The sequence below is a fragment of the Bombus huntii genome, chromosome 2 (assembly GCF_024542735.1).
Source record: "Bombus huntii isolate Logan2020A chromosome 2, iyBomHunt1.1, whole genome shotgun sequence".
Lineage (NCBI taxonomy): Eukaryota > Metazoa > Arthropoda > Insecta > Hymenoptera > Apidae > Bombus > Bombus huntii.
This window is the reverse complement of record NC_066239.1, coordinates 14,694,654-14,721,326: the sequence shown is the minus strand read 5'-3', so window position 1 is coordinate 14,721,326 and position 26,673 is coordinate 14,694,654. Positions and strand designations below refer to the sequence as shown.

General features: G+C 32.4%; 3 protein-coding genes across 12 annotated transcripts in view; 1 reads left to right on the top strand and 2 right to left on the bottom strand.

The window, feature by feature from the left end:
- Positions 1-2,276: 2,276 nt before the first annotated feature.
- Positions 2,277-12,520, bottom strand: LOC126873900 (eukaryotic translation initiation factor 4 gamma 2). Of its 2 annotated transcripts, XM_050635256.1 has the most exons (8): positions 12,365-12,520; positions 6,475-6,586; positions 6,129-6,345; positions 5,110-6,046; positions 4,892-5,029; positions 3,748-4,637; positions 3,245-3,547; positions 2,277-2,951 (listed from the first exon to the last, which is right to left on the bottom strand). In XM_050635256.1, exons 4-8 carry the CDS (start codon positions 6,005-6,007, stop codon positions 2,844-2,846), a joined length of 2,337 nt encoding a protein of 778 aa, XP_050491213.1. In that variant the 5' UTR covers positions 6,008-6,046; positions 6,129-6,345; positions 6,475-6,586; positions 12,365-12,520; the 3' UTR covers positions 2,277-2,843. The 2 variants fall into 2 exon arrangements, with proteins under 2 accessions (XP_050491213.1, XP_050491202.1); XM_050635245.1 differs by lacking the exons at positions 6,475-6,586; positions 12,365-12,520 and having other exon boundaries at positions 6,129-6,356.
- Positions 12,521-12,847: 327 nt separating this feature from the next.
- LOC126874050 (syntaxin-12) lies at positions 12,848-17,926 on the top strand. Of its 2 annotated transcripts, XM_050635670.1 has the most exons (6): positions 12,848-13,212; positions 13,995-14,198; positions 14,272-14,437; positions 14,520-14,647; positions 15,087-15,220; positions 15,293-17,926. In XM_050635670.1, the coding sequence occupies exons 2-6, from the start codon at positions 13,996-13,998 to the stop codon at positions 15,466-15,468; spliced, it is 807 nt and encodes a 268-aa protein (XP_050491627.1). In that variant the 5' UTR covers positions 12,848-13,212; position 13,995; the 3' UTR covers positions 15,469-17,926. The 2 variants fall into 2 exon arrangements, with proteins under 2 accessions (XP_050491627.1, XP_050491616.1); XM_050635659.1 differs by lacking the exon at positions 12,848-13,212 and having other exon boundaries at positions 13,957-14,198.
- A 196-nt stretch (positions 17,927-18,122) lies between these two features.
- Positions 18,123-26,673, bottom strand: part of LOC126873842 (ankyrin repeat and BTB/POZ domain-containing protein BTBD11) — a 32,823-nt gene continuing 24,272 nt past the window's right edge. For 7 of the 8 annotated variants that reach the window (XM_050635180.1, XM_050635169.1, XM_050635123.1 and 4 more), the window contains 12 exons: positions 24,067-24,271; positions 23,558-23,803; positions 22,995-23,474; positions 21,926-22,256; positions 21,283-21,518; positions 21,003-21,205; positions 20,152-20,886; positions 19,778-20,046; positions 19,493-19,698; positions 19,119-19,412; positions 18,863-19,045; positions 18,123-18,763 (listed from right to left, as the gene is read on the bottom strand). In XM_050635180.1, the coding sequence (XP_050491137.1) occupies positions 18,557-18,763; positions 18,863-19,045; positions 19,119-19,412; positions 19,493-19,698; positions 19,778-20,046; positions 20,152-20,886; positions 21,003-21,205; positions 21,283-21,518; positions 21,926-22,256; positions 22,995-23,474; positions 23,558-23,803; positions 24,067-24,271 (3,595 nt within the window). In that variant the 3' untranslated portion in view covers positions 18,123-18,556. The remainder of the gene's footprint in view (positions 18,764-18,862; positions 19,046-19,118; positions 19,413-19,492; positions 19,699-19,777; positions 20,047-20,151; positions 20,887-21,002; positions 21,206-21,282; positions 21,519-21,925; positions 22,257-22,994; positions 23,475-23,557; positions 23,804-24,066; positions 24,272-26,673) is intronic. The other variant, XM_050635162.1, reaches the window with a different exon arrangement.

Sequence of the window (26,673 nt, the reverse complement as noted above, 5' to 3'; positions counted from 1 at the left end):
AGATGATGCTTTCTATCTACTACTTATATCGTTTCAATAACATGATATTTTTTTTCAAATGTATTACTCGAAATACATATATTCAGTTGTCAACACGGAATTTAACATTAGTATCGCTATTACATATATATATATGAATAGTTTTGAAGAACAAAATATACACAAAAAATCGGTATGTCAATTTTGAATTGATCTTTGAATATACATATTGTTCGCTTTTATATTATATAGTATGCGATAGAGATAGAATATTCATGATGTCTCAGAAGTCCATGAGATGATGAAGATAAACGTGATTTATACAAAAGTAGATTGTAAAGCAATACACGTCATTGTAAATAGAGATTCTTATGTTAGTAAGAGGATGTATGTATGTATATACATATACACACTGTACGCATTTATTAAAATTATCATGTGAGTATAACAATGGTAATCGAGAGAACTAAATAATGAGAAAAGGGCGTAAAGTACCATTTTGATATTTTTATAAGATTATTTAAATAATAATTTAAAAGTACGACAAAATAATGTCATATACTGTGATAATGAAGTTAATGCAAGATGAGGAAAGAAATTTTTTTGAAAATTATCATGAAAAAATTTAATACTTTCGTAAATTTTTTGCTAACCGTGAAAATGAACAGTGAATGGTGAAAGAGAGAACGACAGACACAAAGTCGTAAAGATGATAATCCTAGGAACAAATTTTATTGATAAAGATAAAAGAGATTTCTTATCAGTTTAATGTCTATGATCAATTAAAAACGATTATAATGTAGTCCATTATGTGAGAAATAATACTGACGATATTATACATGATTCGTACGTTGCATTATTTGTTTTTTTTTTGTTCATTTTCAATTAATTTATAATTAATATACGTGGAAAAAAATAAATTAATAAAGTTGAAGTACAATATCGCATGTTACATAGCAGCTGAAAAATTGAATAGTACTTATTGATATTAATCATTTACTAATTATTTATGTAGATAATTATTTTTTCTTATTTTTCATGTTCATAATAAGAAGGCAACAAACAAAACACATAATTATACCACAAATATTCATTAAAATATTACACTAATGTCACTATTAAATATATTCCACGTACAAAGAATATTTTCAAATTAGCATTAATTTATCGCAGCGAGAATTAAGTCATTATCTTTGAGAATTAAATAAAACAGTAAATGAATACACATCTGATACACACGATTTGAATTAAACGTATCGAGAATAATGAATTTATTTTTCTAGAGCGAGTTTTCAATTAATTTGTGAATAATGCGTACCTACGATAAATGTGTATTCAAAAAAGAAATAAATTTAACAATGATCGATTCAACATAAGTATTTGGACTGACGACACTCTGGGTGTGAACTACCTACTACATGGTGGGAAAAAGATGCAGTTTAATTTAAATTCTTCAGTACGGCAACAAAAATTAGGGGGCGACTTAGCAATTAACAATTTTTTTTGATACGTACATTATCCTGGAATATTATCGATAAATAATTAAAAAAAGAAAAAAGTATCCAAATTCTTATGTTTAATTAATTGGTGTATAATAATAATTACGTACAAGGAGGTTTAACAAAATTAATTCGATTCGAATGTGCTATTGGGAAAGCAAAAGTCGATGGATTAATTTCTAAATTGATAATATCTGCTTTCTTCTTTCACCGATCATGAGAAGCTGCGATATTGCACTAACTTTCTTTTAGGCGAACTTATGGCATCGTGTCTGAAAGTTACGCACTAATTAAAAAAAAATATTGTATGTCGATGCGTAGAATTCTAATTAGGAGAGACTATAGGCAGGAAAAGAAGGTAAGGTGGCTGTTGGTTCATCGACAGAACAACCAGGGGGCCATCTGTAATAAATTACACCAAGGTATGTTTATTTTTAAATACGATTTAGTCGTGTCACTAAATTCTTTTTATGTTATGTTACGTTAAAGTGAATTGTGATGTTGGCTGCTGGTTGCTTTGATTAGTATTTTAGAGTAGAATTAATGGAGCAGCAAATATAGGTACATGGACAAAAATGGTGTTTGGTTGATTGGTGTGTGTATAAGTTTGACTCAGTGTTTTCCCGTTTTTTCAAGATCTACAAATTCAACTCAATTTTTTTTCTTTTTTTTTTACCTTTTAAAGAGAATTAATTAGTCGCACTTTATATACTATACTACTGAGTCAGTCCTCTGTTTCTGATGGATATCTTTTTCTGTTTCTTTAGGAAAAGTAGATGTATTTCGACTGTTGTGATGAATTATATAATAGTAATAATAATATAATAGTTAATAATAGATAATAATTCCTCATAATAAATGTAAAAGCTGGTACACAGAAATAACAAGCGACTCGCTGGTGACGCGGACAAAAAGACTTACAAAAACGTGACACATGCACAATACTAGACAAAAACTTTGACAACACAAATCACCAGACTAATTTTTTTCTTGTTTCTTTCTGCACCGATGTTCATACAGCGGCGAATGTTGATACATCTGCTGGCCCAATATGATAACAAATCATATCAATATTCAATTATCTAAAACATTCTAAAACTTCTTCCTTAGAAAGTCTGCTGCAAACCACTCGATGGGTTGCAAACTATGTTTTCCGTATTTTTTTTTTTTTGTGGACATGATTGTAAAGTCCTTTTCTTCTTTGTCTTCTTCATCTTCTTTGAACGAGGGCTTGACACAGACTAACAAGATGTTTGTGGCAATAGATGGAGACAACTCAATTAGTAAACTGAAACCGCCTGGTCCAGTAATATAGATAGCAAAACCCTATTCCAAATTATAGGTAACTGGAAGAACGTATTGTTCTCACAGTTTTTGCATTCTGTAATTTTTATTGTTGTCTTCATCGTCGTTATGATCATCACTTTCCTCTTCTGTTGATGCAGTATCTAACCATGTTAACCAACTGTTGACCTACACCATTTAAACATTATTAATTAATACATGTTTCTTTAAGTTTAGTTTGTTATCATGATATAAATTACTAATCACATGTCAAAGACAAAAAAAGTATATTGGTATTAAGAAGATTGGGCAAGAGTTTCATAGAAATTGTTATGCAATTAAGCGTACTTTTTATAGCACAGGAGCATTTCACCAATAAAAAATACTGATCATATTGTACTGTATAATATTGTGCTAATTTGTAAACATACATAAAATTTGAAACATTAATGTAATATTATGAAATTTGAAGTCCTATTTACCTCAAATAATGCTTTACCCTTGCCCGGATAAGCATCAGTAACACATTCTTTCCATTTGAAATAGGCATCTTCTTCAATCACTTCTAATCGATAAAGTCCATCAAACCATCGCAATAGCATCCCTTTTGGAAAATTGTGCGAGAACCAAAATGCTTGAAGTGCATGGAGAGCAGTCACTTGAGACTCTATATCGACGAAGAGTAAACGCATCAAACGTGCATATTTTTCCAGTAATGCTTTTTCCTTATCTATTACTGATTTTCCTACACTAGAAGGATCAACCCCAGGTGCCAGTATTGTTTCCTAATACAAACATGAAAAATAGAAATAATTATAAAGATATCAAAATCAAGTATGGAAAAGAGGACATGAGATTTTTAACTATTTACAATACCAACAAAATGACTTAAATACTGATACAATACTAATAAAAGTATAAAAAGAAATTATACGTAGTTAATAAATATAGTAACATAAAGATTTTAATTAATTTTTATACTAACATGTGTAATGTATTTCAGAAGAACGTTCATCAATGCGTTAATAAACTCTGAATCAGAATGATGCGAAGGTTCTAGCTTTTCTTTGATCCATTTGTAAAGAGTATTAGGATTTGGGTCATATTCTAATTGACGCCATATATCTCCCTGGATCTTAAGAAGTGGATAAAGGAAAGTCAACTCTCTGTCCTCCAAGATCTCCGCAAGTCTCTCTTTTGTTTTGTCTGCTTCAGGTAGTTGGCTAATAAGATTCACCTTGCTCTCGTTAAAGATCTGTGTGAGTCTTGCTTTGCCTTGGCTTTTATGTAACTGCTGAAGTGTAAGTAAAAACAACGGATGATGCTGACCGTTTTCTGTCACAGCAACCAGATCGGTTAATTGAATTAAATTATCCACAATAGCCTTGGCTGTTAAGAAGGCAACGTGAGAAGCTACACAAGGCACAGTACTCTCTTTTTCTGGAATATTGGATACTAGTTCTTTCCATCCCTCATGTATCTGCTGTACGGTAATCATGTCTGCTTTCTCCAATTCAACTACAAGTTTAGCTGCGAGTTCACGCTCAGAATCTCCACGGTCTAATGTATTAGAATATAACGTATAAACTGCATGACGTAAAAATCGTTCAGGTATTTTAAGATCTTGAAAAGCTGTTATTGCGTCCTGTATATTCGTATGAGAAGCAAGATCGTCCATCAAAGAGTTCACTTTTTTCAGTATCTCTTCTCTAGAGGTTCCTTTGTCCTTTCTATCACGAGCTTTTTCTCGTTTATCTACAGGACCTTGTTTTATTACGATTGCTGGTGACAATTCCTTGTGCAATAATGGCGAGCTGGGTTTTAATGTGCTAGTACGTAGAAGAGGTAATTCCGATGCTCGTCCTGTGAACAGATCTATTAATTGAAATAATAATTAGAAATTGTCTGTATGCGGCCATGCGTATTAGCATTTATATGTTAAATTTGAACATCTAAATTAGATATGATTATTTAAGTAGAAGAATATGAATTTGGTTGAACCATATGTTAATGTTATTATCTTTTTCAACCAAATTATGTGTATACATTATTTGTAACAGTTACCGCTAAGCATTTGAAAAATTAATATTAGCAAAACTAAATAATATTTTATTAACTAAAATACATACCACTGTTGAGAGGTAGGTTGGGATTGATGTTGGTTTGTTTAAACATCATAGAATTAGCTGATGGTCTTAGTGATACTTCTTCTGGATGTCCAATCAACATCTTATTTTTATTGAAGCGTAATTGTTCTTTATTGCTATCTGTAATTCAATGAAACAGATTCATTAGCAAGAAGTACGTGTTTTAATAATAAATTACCATTTAATAAAGTAATACATACTGTTATTGAAGTTTTGTGGTGAATTATGTTGCTGTTGATTGTGTTTTCCTTGATAGTTGTTTTGGTTACGATTCTGATAGTAACCCGGCTGGTTACGTTGATTGTGACGGCCATAAGTAACCCCGGAAGATCCAGAGAATCCGTTAGGGCTGAATGGGGATGGCATGCCGAACGATGGAGAAGTCAATGGTATACTTCCCATCATATCCATGTCTAATCCGCTACGTCCCATTTTTCTTAAAAATTCAGCTCCGAGGCGATCCTCACGTCTATGGAAGCCATTTCCCCTCGAAGACTCTTCATTATCACTGCGAATTTGATTAATTGGCATTGGACCTTCAGTGCTGGTAGCCTTACGCGGTACCCAGCCATCACGGCGTAGCTCAATGACATCACGCAGCATAAACTTGATGCGTAGAGGAAGATCTCTGCTCTCAGCTAAGGAGTTCATACGATTGAAATATTGATCCATAAGTCCGCGGCCTTTATCCGAGTCAAGGATACGGCCGCAGGTACGCATGATTTGACAAAGGCATTCGATATCCTCGGCAGTATCCCCCCTGGATCTCCTTCGCCTTTTCTTCTCCAATAGTTGCTGGATGCAACGATGTAAAATCGTTTCCGATACGATTCCCAATTTTCCCAGTTCTCCGATGAATTTAATGTTACCAAGCATTTTGCGCTTAGCCACCTGTCGGCGTTCCTCTTCCTCTGGGCCAAGTTCATCCTGATTTTCGAATGCCTCGCTTGCCTTTGAACGATTTTCAAATTCGTCTTTGCACTTGTTAAGAAGAAGAACTGTGAATGTGCTTTGGCCTTTTTGACTTTCAATGAGTGCTTTTCGTGGTTCAAAGTTTGCAGCTTCGTCAGACAGCCGTTTGCACAGCTGTGCGTACATAGAACTGTACTTGGGTTCATCAAGTGCTTTTTCAAAGATCTAGAAGTGTAATGGTAATAAATATTAAATTATACAGATTTTGATTTTATTTTACATATTATAGCACTTATCATCTACTTACCAAAAAAATGACACCTCTGAGAATCACATCAGAATTAAGCTCAACATTGAGCAGGTCGCTGCTCAGCTTTGCGAACTTTTCCGGCGTAAGCTTATTAAGAATACCCCGCACCTTTCTAAAGATGAGATCATTTCTGCTTTCTGGGGTGAGTGCATCGCGTCTAACAGTTGAAGGAGGGATCCAGCGTTGCTCAGCGGATAGGGAGCGAATATCGTCCCTGGAAGGCATCGAATTTTTTTAATTTCAGTGTGTTACAAATAACAGTGAACACAGAAGATTGATTGGGTGTAAAAAGAAGCAGCTCGTGTATGACTGTTACAGTCAAGGTAACTTTCTAGACCCTGACCTTCCTCCCGAGACACGAGAAGCACCCCCCGGTCCTGTGGGGTTGTCCGTTGTTGCGCGTGTTTCGGCCCCCTGAGTGATAAATCACAGCACACAGATCTTCCTTTAGGAAGCTGAAACAAAAAGAAGATTACAATAAGAATACCTGTCATTTCATCAATAATTTATTGCTTACACGCATGCTACTCCATCCATGTTTGACTATTAATATCGCAGCCTTTTGTACCTAATGATGCAAAAATATGATGTATTAACACACATGCAATTGGGATGCTTAGAGTACAAGTTATCGTGTGCAGTCTGAAGAAGTATATTATAATTTTATCTCTTTGCACAAAATGCATTCCTATTATTTCTCCATTAAATCTAAGCAATCTTTGAACTATGTGTACTATAATATATTTAATGAATTTTATACTATTGTCATCAAATTATTATGTGGTAATTATATCATTATGTAATATCTTATAAATTAAATGTTTCTATGAAAGACTTCTCAAACGGAGGGATAAATTTATGAAAAGAACAATTGAAAAGTATTTTCCAAATAAAGAACACCCTACTTTTTTAAGAATTTACTAATATCAATACATTAAATACATAATACTCATGTAAACTGTACAATGCAAGTTTATTTCCAAAAATAAATTAAATTTTCAAACACATACAATTTTTGTAAAGAAAAAGGAACATAGATTTTTTCTTCTTTACATTTCAACATTGTAGTACTAAATATGATTATGCAAAATGGGTGAGAAACATTCACTCTTGTCCAACAATTAATAAATCATAAAAACATAACACAAACATCTATTTATTTCTCTTCTGATAATAAAGATCATTTTGGAGTCAAGTAAATAGAAACCGAGCATAAAGTAACATGTAAAATACAAAATCACAACAAAACAAATTTAAAAAAGAATAAAATTAAATTTCTTTTCTTCCATCTATTGTATATAATAACAAAATATCAATTGCTTTATAAGTAGGCTGCTAGATGTTTATGTAAATTTCTATTTTTTGGAATGCAATTAAAGAAATGGAATCTAAAGCAAAAATTTATTTCGTTTACTAAATATTACAGCAAATATTATTATACTTTGAACAAACTATAGTTTTCCATACTATGTGAATTTCTGGAGCTTTAAGGTTCCTATAGATGCATAAACATCCACAGTCTACTTGTAAGAATAAGACTTCTAACGGCAGGAAGCACGGATTAACAGTGTGCAGCCTTATTGCGCTCACAAGTGAAGGTCTTCAACGGGCAGGACGAGGACCTTCTCCAGGGAAACGGCTTTGATCTTGAGGTATCGGTTACGAACAAAACAACCAAAAGCCGTGGACGATAAACGTGGAGAGGATCGTATGTGGGGCGCGGCTCATGGTCAGACGGTCAATGAACCTTTCGTCGTCTCACCTCGACCGATCTCGGCTTCTATCGCCAGCATGATCGGGCGAGGTCGGACAACTTCGTCCTGACTTCGACTAAGGTCGCCTTTGACCGCCTCTACTAAGCGATCCATGTATTTAGGGTGCATGACTGGAAAACCTTCGGTCTGTTTTCAATTATATGCTACCGGATGGAGGAAAACAGAGAATAGCTTTATCTCGAGAACAGAAAAGATTCCAATATCAATTCTATGTACGGTTCTTTGTGCAATGTTCTTTTTCTTTGAATCGCAGTATTATAGACTTTCTTTTTTTTTTACCATGAAGAGATTTCTCTCTGTATACAAGATGAAAAAGGTGGAATCTATAATAATTAGAAGTATGTGCAAAAATTGTCAGACAAATATACATGTATAAATTTGAGTTTTAATGTGTAATTATTGTATGCATTTATGGTAATTTACGCGATAAATGAAACTTGAGTAATCTACGCAGTGTTTTGCTTATCTTTATAAATGTACTTTATGATGAAAAATAAATGTATTGAAATAACAAGCTTTTTTTCCGATTAAAATAATTCCAAGAGTAAACTGAAATTGTTAACAGTAATAGCATAGTATAAATGGGAGATATATACGATATTGCTGTAAATTATTTTGGATGATTTTTAGGAATGTAGAAAATTTGGATGAACAATGTAATTTTGGAATATCAATGTACGGTTACAAAAATTCTCGCTCGGTAAAAGCGGAAACTAAATACCATTGAATATGTATGTACTTACACATACATATATTGTGACTTAAAAAGTATTGCTTTGGGTTGCACGACGAAGGTCGCTATCTGCAACATGCTTCGACATTGAAAATTTCTTTGATGCATTAAACCGGTATTTGGTTTCGTTTCCTTTTAAATTTATATTACTTTTGTTGTCAGACAAGTACACGAAGGTTTAGGGAAGGCAATCACTTTGACTTGTTCGATTACCAAAATAACAATTGAAATTTCTTAGTAGTTCTAAATTTATCTTGTTTAAATTTAAATATACGCATTTAAATATCTACCGAACATTTCAATTTGGACATGACAAACGAAGTACTATATCCAAATAATTTTACAAATATATAATTAAACTATAATCAAATACTTTTTGCAATTTTCTTCTTTTTTGTATAATAATTCAATAATAATTTTAAATATTGATAATTTCATCGTAAATTGTATACAAAACTTGTATTGAAATGCATCATAAAAATAATGCATTCTATGATTTAAATGTCTATGGAATTCTGGGACTATGACACCGGAAGTTCAAGATTGCAAAGAAACAGTTATACCAATTTTATAGTTTTTGAAGCTACAGCGCATGCCAAGTTGAATATGTCATAAGTATATCTACGAATGTTATTATCGTAAAATAAAGCAAAAAATAATCCAAAATTTGTAATGTCTTTAAATATGTTTACCAAAATAGCTATTACCTTGTAATAATTTATACTGCGTATTTTCCCCTAAATAAAATTAAAATTACTGATGAAAATATAATTAAATAAATAAAAGTGAGGACAGTAACATTTTTAACAATTTTGAACAATGCATAGTGTAAAGCTACGTTAAACGAGGCCTTAAAAAATAATTATATACAAGTGGAGCCACGTGCTAACAATAAACAAAGAGATAGCAACGAAACTCAGATCGAGCAGTTGCTATCCTTCTTTGAATACTTCAGACACTCCATTATTCTGTTTCCTCATGACACGTCATTGATGCGCCGTGACGGCTGCACTCCACGAGTTAGAACAAGGTTGCCAACTTTTGAAGGCCGATAACGCATAAGATCAGCGATTGTAGGAAAAAGAAAGTAAATTACCTCTAATTTAAATGAAATTTTTCACTAAGCACTTAAAGCAAATTCTATAAAGAATATTTTCTCGTTAATAATATTCTAAAATGTTTCTAGAAAGAAAGAAATAGCAAATAGATCTATGGTAATACTACCAACATTATAAACAATAATCGCTAGAGAAATAGCATTACACAAAAAAAGACCAAAATTCCTTGCCTCTAAAATTTTTCATGACAATGCACATTATTTAACATCTCATTGTTTAATGAATTTCATGTAATTTAAAAATTTCTCGACATTCCAACTATAATCTAATTACCGGGGAGTTGTAATTTTGTTTTATACATTCATGATCGTTTTTATGATTCGCATAATTAGCACATGCACAGAAACACAGATACCGAATTTACCAAAAATTTCTAGCAAGTGACATAGTTACGTGGCGAAGTGCAAATTAGCCGCACAAAGTGGACAGCTGAAAGAAAATCAGTACGTCTATTCATAGTACGATAAGCGTTTAAGTTTGGTGTAACAAAGAGGCCACATACGGTCGTCACACGTCCGACATAGGAACAGTCATATGGCCGAGCATTTAAAGGCGCACAGCAAACGCGCTCGCCACGGGTGCGCATGTTGTAACACGCTCTGCCCCAAGTATTAAATGTTTCGAGGTTGTAATCGTTAGAATTCTGGATCGTTAATATGGCATTATAGAAACTGAGGTGGCAAATTTTTCACATTGAAACGAAAATTAATTTTGAACGAATTACATATACTCTTATTTAAAAATTGATTCTAACCGAATTATGCTTATAAATCTTCGAATTTTATATCCTAATTTAGTTTTCGTTTTAACAAAAAAGATACTTTGATCATAGAAAAGATTCTAACTTAAATTTGAAGAAAGAAATCACATATATTAACAATGTATTGATATATTAACAAAAAATCTTTAATGAGAAAAACACAATGAACCAAAAATGAAATTGAAGATCACTTGCTCAAGTATTATGACGAAATGCTTTTTTTTAAGTAAGCAGAAATTCGAAATTTATAAAAACGATTATAAAAATTCGTTCTCTGTTAGGAAGATAACGCAATATATTATTAGTATGGCATCATTTTGTAGTTTCTTTGTTCAACCATAGCATACAACAATGAACAACAATGAATAGAAAGATAAATGAATTATAAATGTAAAATCTACCAAAGGAACGACATTATAATTTTAAATATATAAAATGAAGAACATGAAAAGTATCTATCTTAATCGAAAATTTTAGACCATATATGTACAAAAATTCCAGCGGAACGTCAGAAACATGACAGTGTACGGCTGGTTGGTTTCGTGACGCCTATGCGTATACGTGCACATTGATCGATGAATACGTATGTGTGCTCCATGCATACATATGTTTACAAGAGTCTGTCTCCATATCCGTCACAAAACGAATGTATCAAAGTGTATCGAACAGCAAAAAATTTGTCGAAACGAACACTTTTTTCTCAAACTTATTCTAGAATATATCACTAGAAAAATTCTTAAGAAACGACTAACCCTGTTAATTTTTACATTCCAACTTCACTTTTTTTCAACGAGTAAAAAAGCTTTTAATGTTTTAATCCTTTTACCGGAATTATTACTTCCGCCAATAAAATTTAAGAGCTACGTGAAAATATATCTTCGTTTTTGAAGTATGATATAGATAAAATATGGCCAATATGGGCGTAGGAACCAGAGCACTACCCCCATTTGTAAGGGGTTGTAGAATAGCAAAATAAAATTGAGTTCACTAAAATAAATTCTTGCATTTACATAAAATTATGCGCATCAAAAATGGCTTTTCGATAGTATAAGTGAACTTAAGAAATTCCTATAACAATAAAGAAACAGCCGATTGATCCGAAGATGAGCAAAAGAACAGGGCAGAGTTAAAGAAACCTTTGACGTAAGCAGTGTGCATAGGACTCTCTAAATAAACGAATCGATTTTGCAACTGAACAGAAAGTAACCAACAATCGAAGAAAGGAAGGTACTAATTTCAAAATTCATCTAAAAGGAAGCTAGGCAACAGAACGTAATGGTGGAAGGAGATTTATTATAAACGTCGAAAATTTTGCTTTCACGTATAGCTTAAAAGAAAATATGCTTCTAATTAAAATGCGAGATTTGCATAGCTTGAAACGTGTATAAAACATGCTAGAAGATAAAGGAATGGACCTACACCAAAAGTCACACCGATTAAAATGTCAAAAGTGGGAGGGAGTTGCGTAGGTGCTTGCAAACAACACTCAATTACCACTCGTGCATTGTTTAATTTTGCTGTTATTCAAACGAGAACTAGTCGATCGAATAAAAAAAATTGGAATTAGAACAAGATATGAAATATGTAAAATATGATAGGGAGTCGACGGAACGGAAGATGCGTTCGGAACCGACATGACGCACGACCTATGTACGAGCTGTATTGACTCGAAAGCAACCCTCGAGAAAATTCTATCAAATTTCCCAACTTTTAACCAGATTTTTTGTGAAGAAAATACACGCAACGTGGTAAACTAGTATTAAATTGGTTATAGTAACAGGCAGACAAATGAAAATGTATGATTTTTGCGAGTAAAACGATGAGAAATCACAATAGCGTTTACTTACGGCCGACGGTTGTTGTTTCTGAAGGCTTTCGCAATCAGTCGGTCGTACTCGGGAACTTCCGTACCGTACGTCTTGTCAAGCCAATGTCCGCCATGCGACTAACATGTAGTCCCGCAGGAAAGTAGCTTATTAGTCGGTTTAACTGTTCAATAGAAAAATTTTATTACGGATTTTTCTTACCTTTTATTGCTTTAAACGTATAGAAATATATTAAAATAAATGTACCGTTAGTTTTATTTTTGATCCTAGCGGTAGTAATATATAAGACGGTATTTCAGACATTCGTTTCTATGAATGGATAAAAAATTATTTTATATCGGAGGTTAATATTTTTATTTATTTTTCATAACAAGAAATTTTCTAAAAAAATTAATTTCTTTATATGAAAGATTACAATTTATATTTGTTTATTATAATAAAATAAAACAGTGTTTACCAAGTGGTGTTTTGAATCTAGTAGTACTGACGGTGTTATAGACACAGTAGACTATATTAAATTCCTTTTATATTACAAACTAATTTGAAATTTGCAAGATGTACATTATATTATTAATAATTTATTATCAGAGAATAGATCTATCTTTATTAGTCGATAAGTAAATGGATTATTTACACAGATACCGAGTCCGGACTTAAAAAATATGAAACGCCGATAATGTGGAAATCTGTCTGAATCGCAGTTTCGTATACAAAGGGGCTATTGTCACATAGGCGGTGGATTAGATCATTTAGGCAACTGTCAGTTTCTAAGATTCAGTATATAAAGATAGTTCTCTTGATTTTTAAATGTGAATTAATAAAGCAATTTATATTTAGATATTAAGAACATTTGTGATAAAATAAGTCAGGTTTGTTTTACATATTTGTCACATATTCATTTATGCATTTTTATCTCGTATTAATTTTATTCTTTCGTGTACGTATTTGCCGTATATCATTAAAGATCCGAATGCTATTCAGCTGCATAATGACGAATAGAAATAGAACAGAATTTTAATACATGCTGATTAAAATTTTGATTTACTATATAATATGTGTATCATATAATATTATACTATATTATTCTAACTAATATATCATTTTTATGACAGCTTCAAAACATTCATCTGATACATATTTATATTGTATTTCCTAGGGTTCAATAAATTTTACATTTACTAACAATATTACCACTGACAGAAAATTTAAAAGTTTGAACATTACGTGTTTTGTATAAGTATTGAAAGACACTTGAAATACGTGTAATAGGTACATACATTTAACAGTATTATGAAAAGTAAGATTAAATATATTTAATCTAGGAGAATAGAAATTATATACAATTATAAACAAATAAAAGATGATGTTAATTTAAATACATTGGAATACATAAAAATTCTGTTATAATGTTTACATGTCCTTAAAATTTTAATAGTGATTCATATATGTGATAATTTATCAGTGTTATTCATGGATGTGTCATATAGGTTTCATGATTTCATTGTGTGTTTATATATATAAACATAAAGTTACACGTAAAAGAATTATTCGCCAAAATTTTAAATGTATTTATTTTTTGTTTTTAAATTTTGCAGGTCTCTGAATCTTTTAAAAATAGAGAAATTTTAATGAAACTTATATTTATTTTTAGAATGGCTCACTGTTCTCAAACATATGGGTCCACGGATCAACGGACAGATGTACCTGATGTAGGATTTAGTCCTACTGAACTTTATAGTCTCAGTGAAAATATTACTACTAACATATATACAATAAATACAAGTTGGAAGACGCTTGAACGTGCATATAAAAATATTGGAACCAATAAAGATAATCAGGGTCTAAGAGATAAGGTGTAAGTAATTATAATAAATTTGAAATAAAGACCAAATAATTTAGAGTAATTTATGTATTTATTTTGTAACAAGGCATGTCACACAGTTAAGCACAAATCAAGTAGTAACCCAAACCAGCAAAGACATTGCAAGACTGACAGTGCTAATGAGGCGAGGTGATAAACAACAGAAGTTGCAAATTGAGAAACTTACCACTGATTTCAAAGATGCATTGCAAAGATACTCAGATATGCAGAAGGTAAAATATATTTTATTAATTGTGTCGTAGTTAATTATAATGTTATCATGTACTTATAATTTCTTTGTTATGGAATTTGTAGTCAATTGCTGAAAAAATGAAGAGACATATTTTGCTTACAACTAGTATAGAAAATCCTATGGATCCCGAGGAAGAAGAACAACAACGTTTACTTCAAGCTCAGGAAGATGAACACAAAGTGACACAAAGGTTTGAAATAAACTATATGCTCATTTTGATAGATATACATAACTATACCTGCACATGTTCGTAGTGAAAAGAGCTTGATTATTTCTCACAGTCTGCATACAAGCAATTGGATGGGAAATGGCTCACATTATACTAATTTTATTAAAAAAATGAATATTCAAATAGGTCTTTTTCATGATTTTTGTAATATGAGCTTAATTCATAGATTTTATAGTATGAATATTGAAATAGTTTGAATTAAAAATTTCATCGAAAAGATTAAATAATTACAGTGTGTATTATTCATATAGAAAAGTTATAAAATGCATTTGAGTGTATGGTAAGTTTATTTTAATCGATATTCTAATACATAATACAAGTCCTTTAAATTACGTTATTGATCATACATAAAATGATAAAAAAGTAATCTACAAGTACTTCTCTTTCCTGATGTGCTTAGGAATCTTGAGTTCCAACAGGACATATTGTTAGAGAGAGAAGACAGGATAAAACGAATTGAAGGTGATATTTTGGATGTAAACCAAATAATACGCGAACTGGTAGCATTGGTGCATCAGCAAGGAGATTCAATCAGTGAGCTATTCTGTCCAAATTTTATAAAAATATCTCGTTTTTGCATATTTTTATAAATGCTTATTATTGTAGACACGATAGAGAATCAAATAGAAGATGTCCACGTGAATGTTGAACTGGGAGCACAAGAATTAGTTAAGGGAAGTAATTACCTAAGTAAATATCGACGGAAAGTTTTTGTCCTACTGTTACTCGTGCTTATAGTTGTCGTTATATTAATTATTATTCTAGTCACTAAATTAAGTTAGCGCTCCTAATCATCGTAGATACTGCGAACAAATGAAAAAGGTTGTCTCAATCTATCTTATTGATCGTAGTACTAATATCGTGGAAAAATATAATTTGCCAGTTTATATATTGGATATGCAATATGGGGAGAGGATAGACTTATTTTATATTCATTTGTAAATTAATTAATATAATTCAAACGTATTATCCTTGTTTACTTTCCAACTTGTAAAACATATTATAATGTTCTTACCGCGTAACTTGTTTTTTATTTTCCATTTTAAGGCAATTTCAATTTAATAACTCAGATTGAAGCAAAGCATAACAAAGATATTAAATATCCGCGTCATTTTTTATAAAAGGCTTTTAATAATAGCAGAAACAAACTTTTGAATATTGCAAAGTAACTAATTTTTGTTGTATCTGCAAGCTATTGTCTAACGAAAACTTTGATAAGTCATTTTGTTATTAATTGTATTATATATTATTTTTTCAATAAATTATACAGCATTATAAATGCAACCAGCATCGAAGCAGAATGTTAATGTTATATTATAGCTTCAAATTTTATAGCAATAGATACTGTTTGTTAAACATTTATATTAAAACTATGTACTCTACTGATTGACTATATATAACATTTTGATATATACTTATCATAATTAAACAATTACTTAATGTAAGTAGTAAAATTATTCATTAATTTATTTATTATGATAAATCTTTAAAAACCGTGTTATTTAACGTTTTATTATATTGATATTAGAAGTTCACAAATGAAAGCATAAAGTGATTAAAAAAAGATACAGATTTATCCTAGAATTACGTGAAATAAATAACGTGGCACTACATTGATCAATGTTGGAAGATTTGTATAGATAGCATTTGTTAAATGAACTATATCTTGTTTTAACATTTTTTATAATTGTGCGCTATAAATATGTAATTACTATTCTATACCCTGGTTTTTATTTAAAAATGTAACTTTATATTGCATATATTTTACCGTTCAGATAAATGATACATACTGATAGATTCTGCTCAACTTTATTAATCAATTGAATGTAATGAGAAGTGATAAGTGGAAATTATGTTTTGTAAAATAGATATTCTTTTACTAGCTTGTCATTTACATGTTATCATTTTGGAACAATAAATTCGTTTCGTATTATTGAATAATTAATTATGTGTTATAAAAGTAATATATAACATGTTGTCTCCATTCTTTATTTTAGAAATATAAATTTGCACAAACTGAAAATGAAATTTTGATTATATAATTATGTCATGAATACTGTTACTTATCACTTTTCATCTTTTCATCTATGTTTAGTTATGTATAAATTAATACGAATACATGTATTTATATGTATGCGCACGCAGCTTTACTTTTACAGATCAGTCACTTTAAACAGCTTTACAATATAAAATATGTAATGTATTGAGAAAAAACAATAATTTACATTTTTCATGTGTTTGAAACATTTTACTATTTTATATACAAACACAGGTACTAAGAAAATATTAAAAGATACTTATCGCAGTTTACGATTTATGTCACATAATATAGGGAATGCCTACTGATGACTTCTTCAAAACTGTTTTCAAGCTTACATTTTTACAAGAGACTATATATCACTATGTAGTTCTTATTAACTACATGATAATTTATGTAAATGAGAACTTTTAAGGACATATAAAAGATAAAAACATCATATTCTTAATCTAAGCATAATTCAATTGTATAAATTGTGAATATACTATAATTTTTTATAATCATTCTTTAATAGAATTATAATATTGTTTATTATGAATTGTGCGTATTTTTGCTGAAGGTTACAACATTAAAAAAGGAATACAGTACAGATTATCATAAGATTGAGACAGCCATTTTCTATAAATCAATTTGTCTCTTATATGATTATTAGGCATTCCAGAATTTAACAGTTCAGTGATTACATTATCATTAAGATTATAACTTGAATATTGTATATACAACTAACCACTAACATTCAAAATAAATTGCATTATATATGATACTAACATTGTTACGTTGTTGACATATATACAGATGACAACAGTTTTGTTACAATAATGAACTCTATGATGTTTCACTGTATTAATTGTAAATTGTGTTTTGTTCTTCTTTTTCTTTGTGAAATGTACCGCATTCTTTGTAACATTTTATTAAAAAATACTAGCCTCAGTTGAAATACAGATAGCATGAAAAGAGGGCAACATTTTGCATTAATTTCTTGATCTTTTACATTTTTTTATGAGTTGCTGCAAGTGTCATTGTGATACAAATTATAAAGTTTATGTAAACAAGATTGTGATGAAAAATATAAACAGTTTTGTTAGGCTTCAAGAAGTGAAACAATTATCATTTAATGTTTTCATTATCACAATATTTATAATTTATTGCAACCGAGATGTACAAATTATGTTGTATTATTAATACATGAGATAACATTTGAATATTCCGCACTATCATTTCTTTATCGCGTTTAAACTGTTCAGCCTATTTTATATACAAAATATATATGTTCATTTGTTATATATATTAATAGCTTGCTATCACTAAAGGCTTACAGCATATACCACCGTCTATACTCTAAATTATTTTTATATTTACATGATTTAAAAATTTGTGATGAACAAATTAATTTAAAAAAAATTAATACTTTAATTATAGTATATACGCATGGGATTCATTTATAGCAGTAATTTATATAATTCGTATAGTATCTAATGTACATTTATAGCACGTAGTTTACAAAAAATACTTAAACTAGAAATACTATACAAGAATAAAACAAATGCATAACAGAAACGTAAGTTTTATGGTTCATTAGTATTCCGAATGAAATGCTTAATATTAAATCAATAAGTATTGCTGATAATTTATATTTGAATAACCGATAGAAAAAAGTTAAAAATAAATCATGAAAAACTCAGTCTTAGTTCGCTTACGGGTCTTTTTTCATAAATGATGTCATTTAAACATACGTGGATATGTTTATCACTACAAGTGACGATAGCGAAAGTAAAATGATAATGACGATGCTAATATAAATATCGTGCATGATGTTTAACGTATCTCTAAGCTTATTTTGTTATCTTATTTTGTTGCTGAGATCGTCTAGCTTTTATTCTTGCTTGTAAAGTGAGAAGAAGGCCTGCGAGAACATCGTGATTAGGCAATTTCTTAGCGAACAATAAACGTTTAACTGAGTCATCGTAAGTTAATAAAGCGACCATATTTTGTAGTAAAAAACCTTGACAATATTCTAAAAGTTGCGTGGCGTTGTAAACCTGGAAATTGTTAAACGACAAATCATTTATTTCATATTTCCTCTTTAACAAAAAGTTTGTGGTATATAATATTATATCTAAAAAATCTAAACAAGATACCTTTGCGTGAATATACATAGAAACGATATTGTCGAGATCAACCATAGAAGAACATTGTGCCTCGCAATACCTAAGTAATCCATCCAATTGGAAAAAGTTTGCGGCTGCCATTAACTCCAGAACATCACTTTGATTAACTTCTAATGTAGCACAACCACCATGGTATAGAAATTCCATAACCATCTGAATATTAAAATATGGTTTAAATCTTAAGTAAAAAGCTAAGGCTTTTTAGCTCTTTTGGAGTATTATATACCTGGAAAATGTGGTATCGAATATCGTTAATTTGTACAATAGGAGGATTTCCCTCGCACAGTTTTGAACTTAACATATTCCTAAATCTCGGTGACGATGTGACCAAAACGATTTTATGACCATAGAAGACTCTGCCCTCCACTCTGAATTGTACATCGCTTAATTCTGGATTATTTACAAACTTGGGATCTATTCTGGATCCACTAGAAAGTGTTGTATCTCGAATAGGTTTTATTGGTTCCCATCCAAAGCACGTACAGAAAATATCCGCGAGGAGAAGCGTCGTTCCTTCTTTCTATAGAAAAAATACAAGCCGAAAGATATAAGAAATATCCTTATTCAACTCAACTTTAATCAAGTTGAAATATAACTTACTTTACTATATCTAAAAATGTTAAACAACAATGGGAGACATTCTTGTACGAATTGTGTCGAATAGTCATCTGGGCAAACTTGAAGAAAATCTTGAAGTAATTGATCTATTACCGAATCTAATCTTATTTCGTGAGCTGTTGCAAGACTATGCATCCAGCAATGTAACGTCCAACCCACTTTTAATCCGCGAAGTTCCATCGTGATATCTGTGTAAAAATTCATATGTTTATACAAAAAATATATAAGTATACTTTTTTAAGATGATTTTTTCCAAATTTGTTTTACCTAAGTGGTTGCTTTCAGCACTATGGTACATTGCTTCTTGTAAAGCTTTAGTTTGAACTTTATTAAAGACTGGCTCTTTGCCTTCTCTTCTATTTCCTCTTCCATCTACAGTTTGTTGTTGAGGACTAGTACCGGCACTACCTTCTGCCAAAATTTCTTCCAATGACAATACTTCTTTCTCTCCTCGTTTGGCAGAGAAGTTTAATGGGTGAGACAACAGTTGATGAAGACAACTCCTCTGACCATGAGCTGTTGCTACTGATATTGCACTGTAAGATAAGAATACAAAGCAATTATAATTTACTACTTTTTTGGACAATAATAAACTATATTAGATCTGTCATCAGGAAAATTAAAATAAATATTTTACTTGCCTATAACAGCCCCGCTGAGCAGAACCAGAGTATGAAAATGAATCTTTTATCAAAGTAGATAAAAACGGCTGAGCTCCATGAGCCAACAGAAGTGCAACCATTTCATAATTGCCAGATGCCGTAGCCGCTTGCAATGGTGTAACCGTAGATTTATCTTCGCTCAATTTAGCCCCACCTTCAACAGCTGCACCCCTCTCCAATAATATTCTAGCAATATTACAATGTCCTAACAACGCCGTGTAGGTTAAAGCAGTCCAATGTTGCGTTTCTGCATTGAATCCAGATTGATTACAGAATGTACTATTAGAAACGTTACTAGAGGCGCTAGGTGAACTGGAAGACGAATTTGAAGACTGCACATTCTTTCCTGGAGTCATTACAGCAGATGACGTCATTGGACTTCTAGCATTTGATACATTTAGAGCTGCTGGAGCCTTGGAAGGTGTGTTCGCTGATTGTCCAGTGGATGGAGGTGGACTTTCGATGTTTAAATCAGCGCCAGCGTCTAACAATGCTAGAACAGCGGTTTCATCACTGTTTATACACGCTATCATTAAAGCAGTGAAGCCATTATCATTCACAGTGTTGATCTTTGTTGACGGTAAAAGAGGCATGGCTTGAGCTATTAAATCTGCACGACCGCTTGTTAGCATCTTGAAGGCCATATCCATAGTTAGGAGCCGGACGTATTCAGAATCGTCAATGCGCTTCGAGCAGACTGAAACTTCCTCAAAGCTGTGAACGAAGTTTATTACAAAACCTTATTAAAGAGTTAACGTTATATTTTGGGACCTTGCCTTATAGGGTATCCAAGGTACTTTTATCACTCTGTAAATTCTAATATGTATTACCATATCGGTCTAACAGGACAATCTACTCCGGGCAATAGCAATCTGGCAGCTTGATTAATGTCATCTTGATCCACAACTAGACCGTGCCTGTGTTCTGCATGAGCGGTCGCAACTCTTAGCCATTCAACTAGTGGCGGAAGTACGACGTACGCTCGTTCGTATGCGAGTTCTTGTATCCCGGAACCTCGTTCACCGTGTTCCAACTGTATAAATATTGTTTCATTACATTACGTTCAGACAATAGAAAAGGGGAGCAAAGATTAGGATCAAATGGACAAACCTGCGAACACCTCATGTAATAAAAGAGAGCATTCAATGCCTTGGTTGTTAAAGGTATAGGTGAACGTCCTGCTTGAGCTACTTTTGATATTAAATCTACCAGTTCTGACATTGATCCTACGCAGGTGGTTAAAAGCGACGGTTCTAACGCTGATCCCGCTGCATCTCTTCCGCTGCGAGATGATGAGGAGGAATTTAGAGAACTGATACTGGCCCAACGTGGCATGGCAAGTGCACCTGCGAACATTATGAGATTCTCCTAAGATTATGGAATATGGGAGTATTCTCCTAAGATAAGAAAATGGATTAAATGATCGATTTATTTCATTTATAATACATCTTAATACGTTAAAAAGCTAATAATTTATATAAGAAAATTCAAAGCTTACTAGGAATATTTATTGTCTGATGAATTTTTTAATAAGTTCTGGAATATATCGGTTAACAGTAAAAAAAAGAGAAGAATTACATTAGTAATCGTAATTAACTATAGTAATTAAGTAGTAGATGGGGTCATAATGGAGTTAAAGCGGAAAATAATGAATTTTAAAATAATATTAATTAGCACGTTGGGAAATACAAGAATACTTTTCGCGTAAATAATTATTGCCTATCTAGCTTAGTTCCTAACAAAATAATTTTACCTGATGCCGTTCGACCAGCATTTAGATGCGCGTACGGTTGCAGAAGACCCCATAAATCTCCACTGTTTGCAATAGCATGTTCCAACATGGTTGCAGTCAATGTTGTATGGGGATCCGTCGGTATACATTGTAATAGTATTTCTTCCAACAGATTTTCGATTCCAGCGGTCAAATATATGGCTGCATACTCGTGTATCATTCTTCCTAGTCGTACATCAGACATCCAACGAAGAAATCTTCCCACTGGTAGTTGTAGCCCGGATCGAGATGCTTTCGATTGCTTTAATTGATCGCCAGATACGGCGAACATCGCTGCAGCACGCAAGCAGGCCTATAAAAAGAGAATAAGTAGATGAATGTCTGTACTAACGTAATAATAATTTGCCTGAAATCTGTCTGTTATTCAAGGTCGCCAAAATATAATACCCGTCTATTACTGGGACAAGAAGTTGTCTAGTTTTATGGTCGTACTTTCTCGATTGATTATCTAAATATTATTCAAATATTGCTGTTTACATATAATACATTCAATATAAACAAACTTAGCTATTAGAATAAGTGTTTTCTGATATGAGCCTATTTTATGAGCCAATTATGTTACTATAACATTACCTATCTTTATTGTATTATCTGTTTTTACATTACTATATTATTACCTTGTAAGTGATTCCTAGTTAAAGCAAGCGTGTATAGAACAAACATATATAAAAATTAGTGCATGGCTATATAGTACAGAGTTTGTACTTTGTCCGCTTAGGGTTATTTCCTATGCAAGCAGGGAGACACCCGTCATCTTCTAAATTCACGCGGATCAAACGCTTACGGTGTAAAGTTGAATTTATACCTTTATGAATCCTGAGGGATACAATGACGAATTTATTTTAATCAGCTCAATTTTAGCCTTTGCTAATATCAGTGTAACATAATATGTTTTATTACTATTAATATTGATTAATGAATAAGATAATAAAGGGTATTTAGATAAGCAATTTATGCCTAGTATATTAAATTAGCAATTTACTCATCTTTAATTATCACATCAACGAATCACGTGTTTTATTTCACGTACCTTGGTACAAGAATCTGCTAAGGCCGGACAAAGCACGATTTTGAATGCGCTGTATACCTCGTGTTTACTGCATAGACCAACAGGTTTAGCCAGTCTCTGAGTTTCTCGACCGATTCTAACCAGCGCCCGTTGCAGCAGGTAAGAGAGACGCGGTATCGTTTCCATAGAGACTTGCTCCATGTGTTCTCTAGTGCGACCATTTTGCAACACGCGAAGGACGTCGTGGTGCGTCCATGGTAATTGCTGTAACTCTACCAGCCGATTATGAGAGTCTACCCAGACGAACTCGTCAGCACTGGTTACGTTGGTATTTATGGTTTCTAGGCTGGAGTGTCTCATCAGTCTCCTTACAGCTGGTTCTGAACTCTCGGATCCGCTCAAGGAGGAGTAGGTGGAAGACGATTTATGGGAACGCATAGTAAGCTGCTGAATTGCTAGTTTGATATCTTCTAAGCCAGAACCTGACCATGGCACCTGTAACTACAATATAGTTATTGGAAAAAGAAATTTAAGGTAATGATTTTTATCAACAATGGATTTCTATGTTATTGCAAAAAGCACACCTTAGCGGGTGTAGCTCTGTGTCTGTTACGATTCTGTCCAGATCTATTCCTGCCATTTCTCTGAGTAACCGAGGCCGATAAACGATCGTCTTCTGGCACAGAGTTCAGCTGCTGTGGACTGTGTGCCCTATGATGACGATGCGGTGGTGAACTGCTACTCGTGTGGCCACCTGTGTCCGACATGCTTGCATGTCCTGACGATCGATTTTCATCTGATGAACTATTACCGGTACATTCTGGTCGCCTCTACAAAAGATGTTCATATTTTATAGCGTTTGCTCTTCAACATCATGATAATATATCGTGAGATGATGATGGATGGTGAAGAAGGAATATAAGGAATAAGGAGTAGATTGTTGGAGTATTAGTATCTTTAGAATTGTATAATGATTAAGTTCTTGAGAATGAGAATGGAAAGTCGAATACCACGTTCATATCACTATCACAACACTAATGAATGGATGGATGAATTAAAAAATACTCAGATTGCAAAAAGGACATTAAAATACCTGAAGCGCGCGAATTTCATGTAAACTAAGATGGTAGTGTTGAGAGTGATGGGGATGTTGAGGCGTTGGCGTTGGAGCAACGCTGTCTGTGTCCCTTTCTGCCACCATGTGAACCATATTATGAACACCGTTTTTTGGAGAACTTTCCGTGAAGTCCTTCGAGTATGGAGGACAGTATAATTCTCGTCCACTGCCACCGGCCGGTCTATAAAAAATTTTTAGATCATTTCAAATTTTTGAAATAAATTTAGCACATTTAAATTTTGAAAATTTTCCATAAATGCATAAATATCCGTAATTTAATCCATACGTAATTTACGTAAATACAATACGTAAATTAATTCATATACTATCTTTTCGAAGAAGTGGATATTCCTTCCCAAAAGAATTCATAATTAAATAATTTAACTAATTAACCAAAAAATATTAAATTATATGATTATCTACATTGATATAATCAAATAAACTACTGTTCTATAAAGTCTACTATTACTACACATTAGCTGCGCGTGTAGAGCATATACGGGGGACCACGTTATTCGATATCCTGTTAGGCAAGTTTCTCGTTAATTGCCCGCCAAATAATTATAATCCAGCGAAGCCCGTGCCAGTTCGATCTTTCTTTTCCACTGCGCCTTGAAAAAGCAAGAACATTGAAAAAATACTTGGTTACCGCGTATTCCGTTAGAACGATTTGAAAGAAATCACGTTCTCGAATGAACTCAGAATCTATGGAGCAACAAAAGTATTCAATGTCTTCATCAGAGATTGGAGAGATAAATATAATAGAATATTATGAAAGATCACTGCATCGAAATATATGTAATAATTTATGTATTCTGATGTAATATCGTGATGAATGATATTTATCGCTTATCGTATGCTTTTGATTATTTGAGGTTTGTTGTTTTTGTTCTATATTAGGATTAACCGAATATTTATATATACAATATGTATATACAATGATATATAATACTTTCATTCGTAAATTGCATGATACATAATTGTTTACACAGCCTAATCGTTAACCCCATCTATTTCATTGATTCATTAAAAGCGCTCTCTATTCACGGAAATTGGTTCGTGTAGCGCTCGATCGATAAAAGCGGTCGATAAAAGTTATGAGTTGTTGTTTCTTACATATTTGTTGATTTTTTTATGCCCGGTATTGCCCTAATATTATATAATCTAGGATTGCATGCGAACGAATCACGAATGAACACATGAACACGGTTCAAGCGTACAAATTAACAATATTTGTAGCCGTATGAAAATAGCAAGAGATTCACGTGCTCGATAAGTTTTGGGAAAGGTAGATCATGGTCTACATGTGTTTCGTGTATCTCGATTGTGACCTCTTTGTTTCTCGCTATTGTTGATCGCGTAGGGCGTCCACGCGCTTCAAATTCTTTCTCGATGAGCAAACGACCCGACTCGGAAATAAATTCGATTTGTTTCGAATTCAGAGAAAAGTATCGCCTTCCAAAAATCTACGGTCGTCTTCTTGGCGATCCTCCCGGGCCTGTAATTAATCGTACGAGCCGGTTTCTGCGTAAGCGACGGAGCTTGCGTGTTTCCCATTAGGTCGCGTTTCCATCGTACGTACAGGTGTGTATTTTGACGTTGAGTTTGAAGTCGTTGAAAAAGGGTAAATTCCAACCTTTAGTTCGAGAGCCACATGGATAAAGATTTAATGGATTAACATTAAGTAAAAGTGACTTGATTAATGGAAATTTTCTAGGAAATTATATACATTGCCGGTTGAATAATGTTGATGTAGCTGTGATGCAGGGGAGAGGAGACAAATCGACATCGGCTGGTTTCTACTAGTAAATCAATGTATATAAAGGGTTAATGGTGCAAGGTACGAGGATTGATTGTTAAGTTTTATTGTGAAATTTGTGCAGATTTCAAAGTAACTTAGGTATGCAGTATTCTAACCTTTTTATACTATTTGTGTATACTATATTAAATATAAAAGTAAATGTTAGCTGCACAGTGTACTAATTTCACAGATACTAACTGACCTAGAAGAGTAATGTTCTGGTGAAACAAGTTTCACACTTTTATTTACCATTTCCTCTGAAATTAAAATTGTACTTAATACCGTTAACGAATGATATAAACACACCCTCTGTTTCCCTAAATCGGTAACACAATCTTCAATAGAACTCGTGTACAACTAATGATAACAAAACCAAAGAAAAACAAAACTTGTATTATATAATGACAGTAAGCTTCCACGTTTGGATATAATATCCCTTTTCTTCCCGTCTAATGCTCATCATCAAGCAAACTAGTCTACCCTCCTAACAGGAAAAAGCCGATGGAAATTATACTTATTTAATCTTCAAATTACGCCACCATCCCACCATTGAAGTTACAAAATAAATATTTCATCTCCGGAACGAATTTGCAAATAATATAGCAAGCGTAGTTCAACAAATAATATTTCAGTTATTTTTAGTCTTACAAAGTGATATTACAATGAAAGCGACTAATAAAGATATACTTATCGTGCCTTTTCCTGTGATCTTCGTATGTTTAAATCGCGTGACTCACTCGATATAAATTAATATTCGTGGTACGTGCAAGCCTCCGAATCAT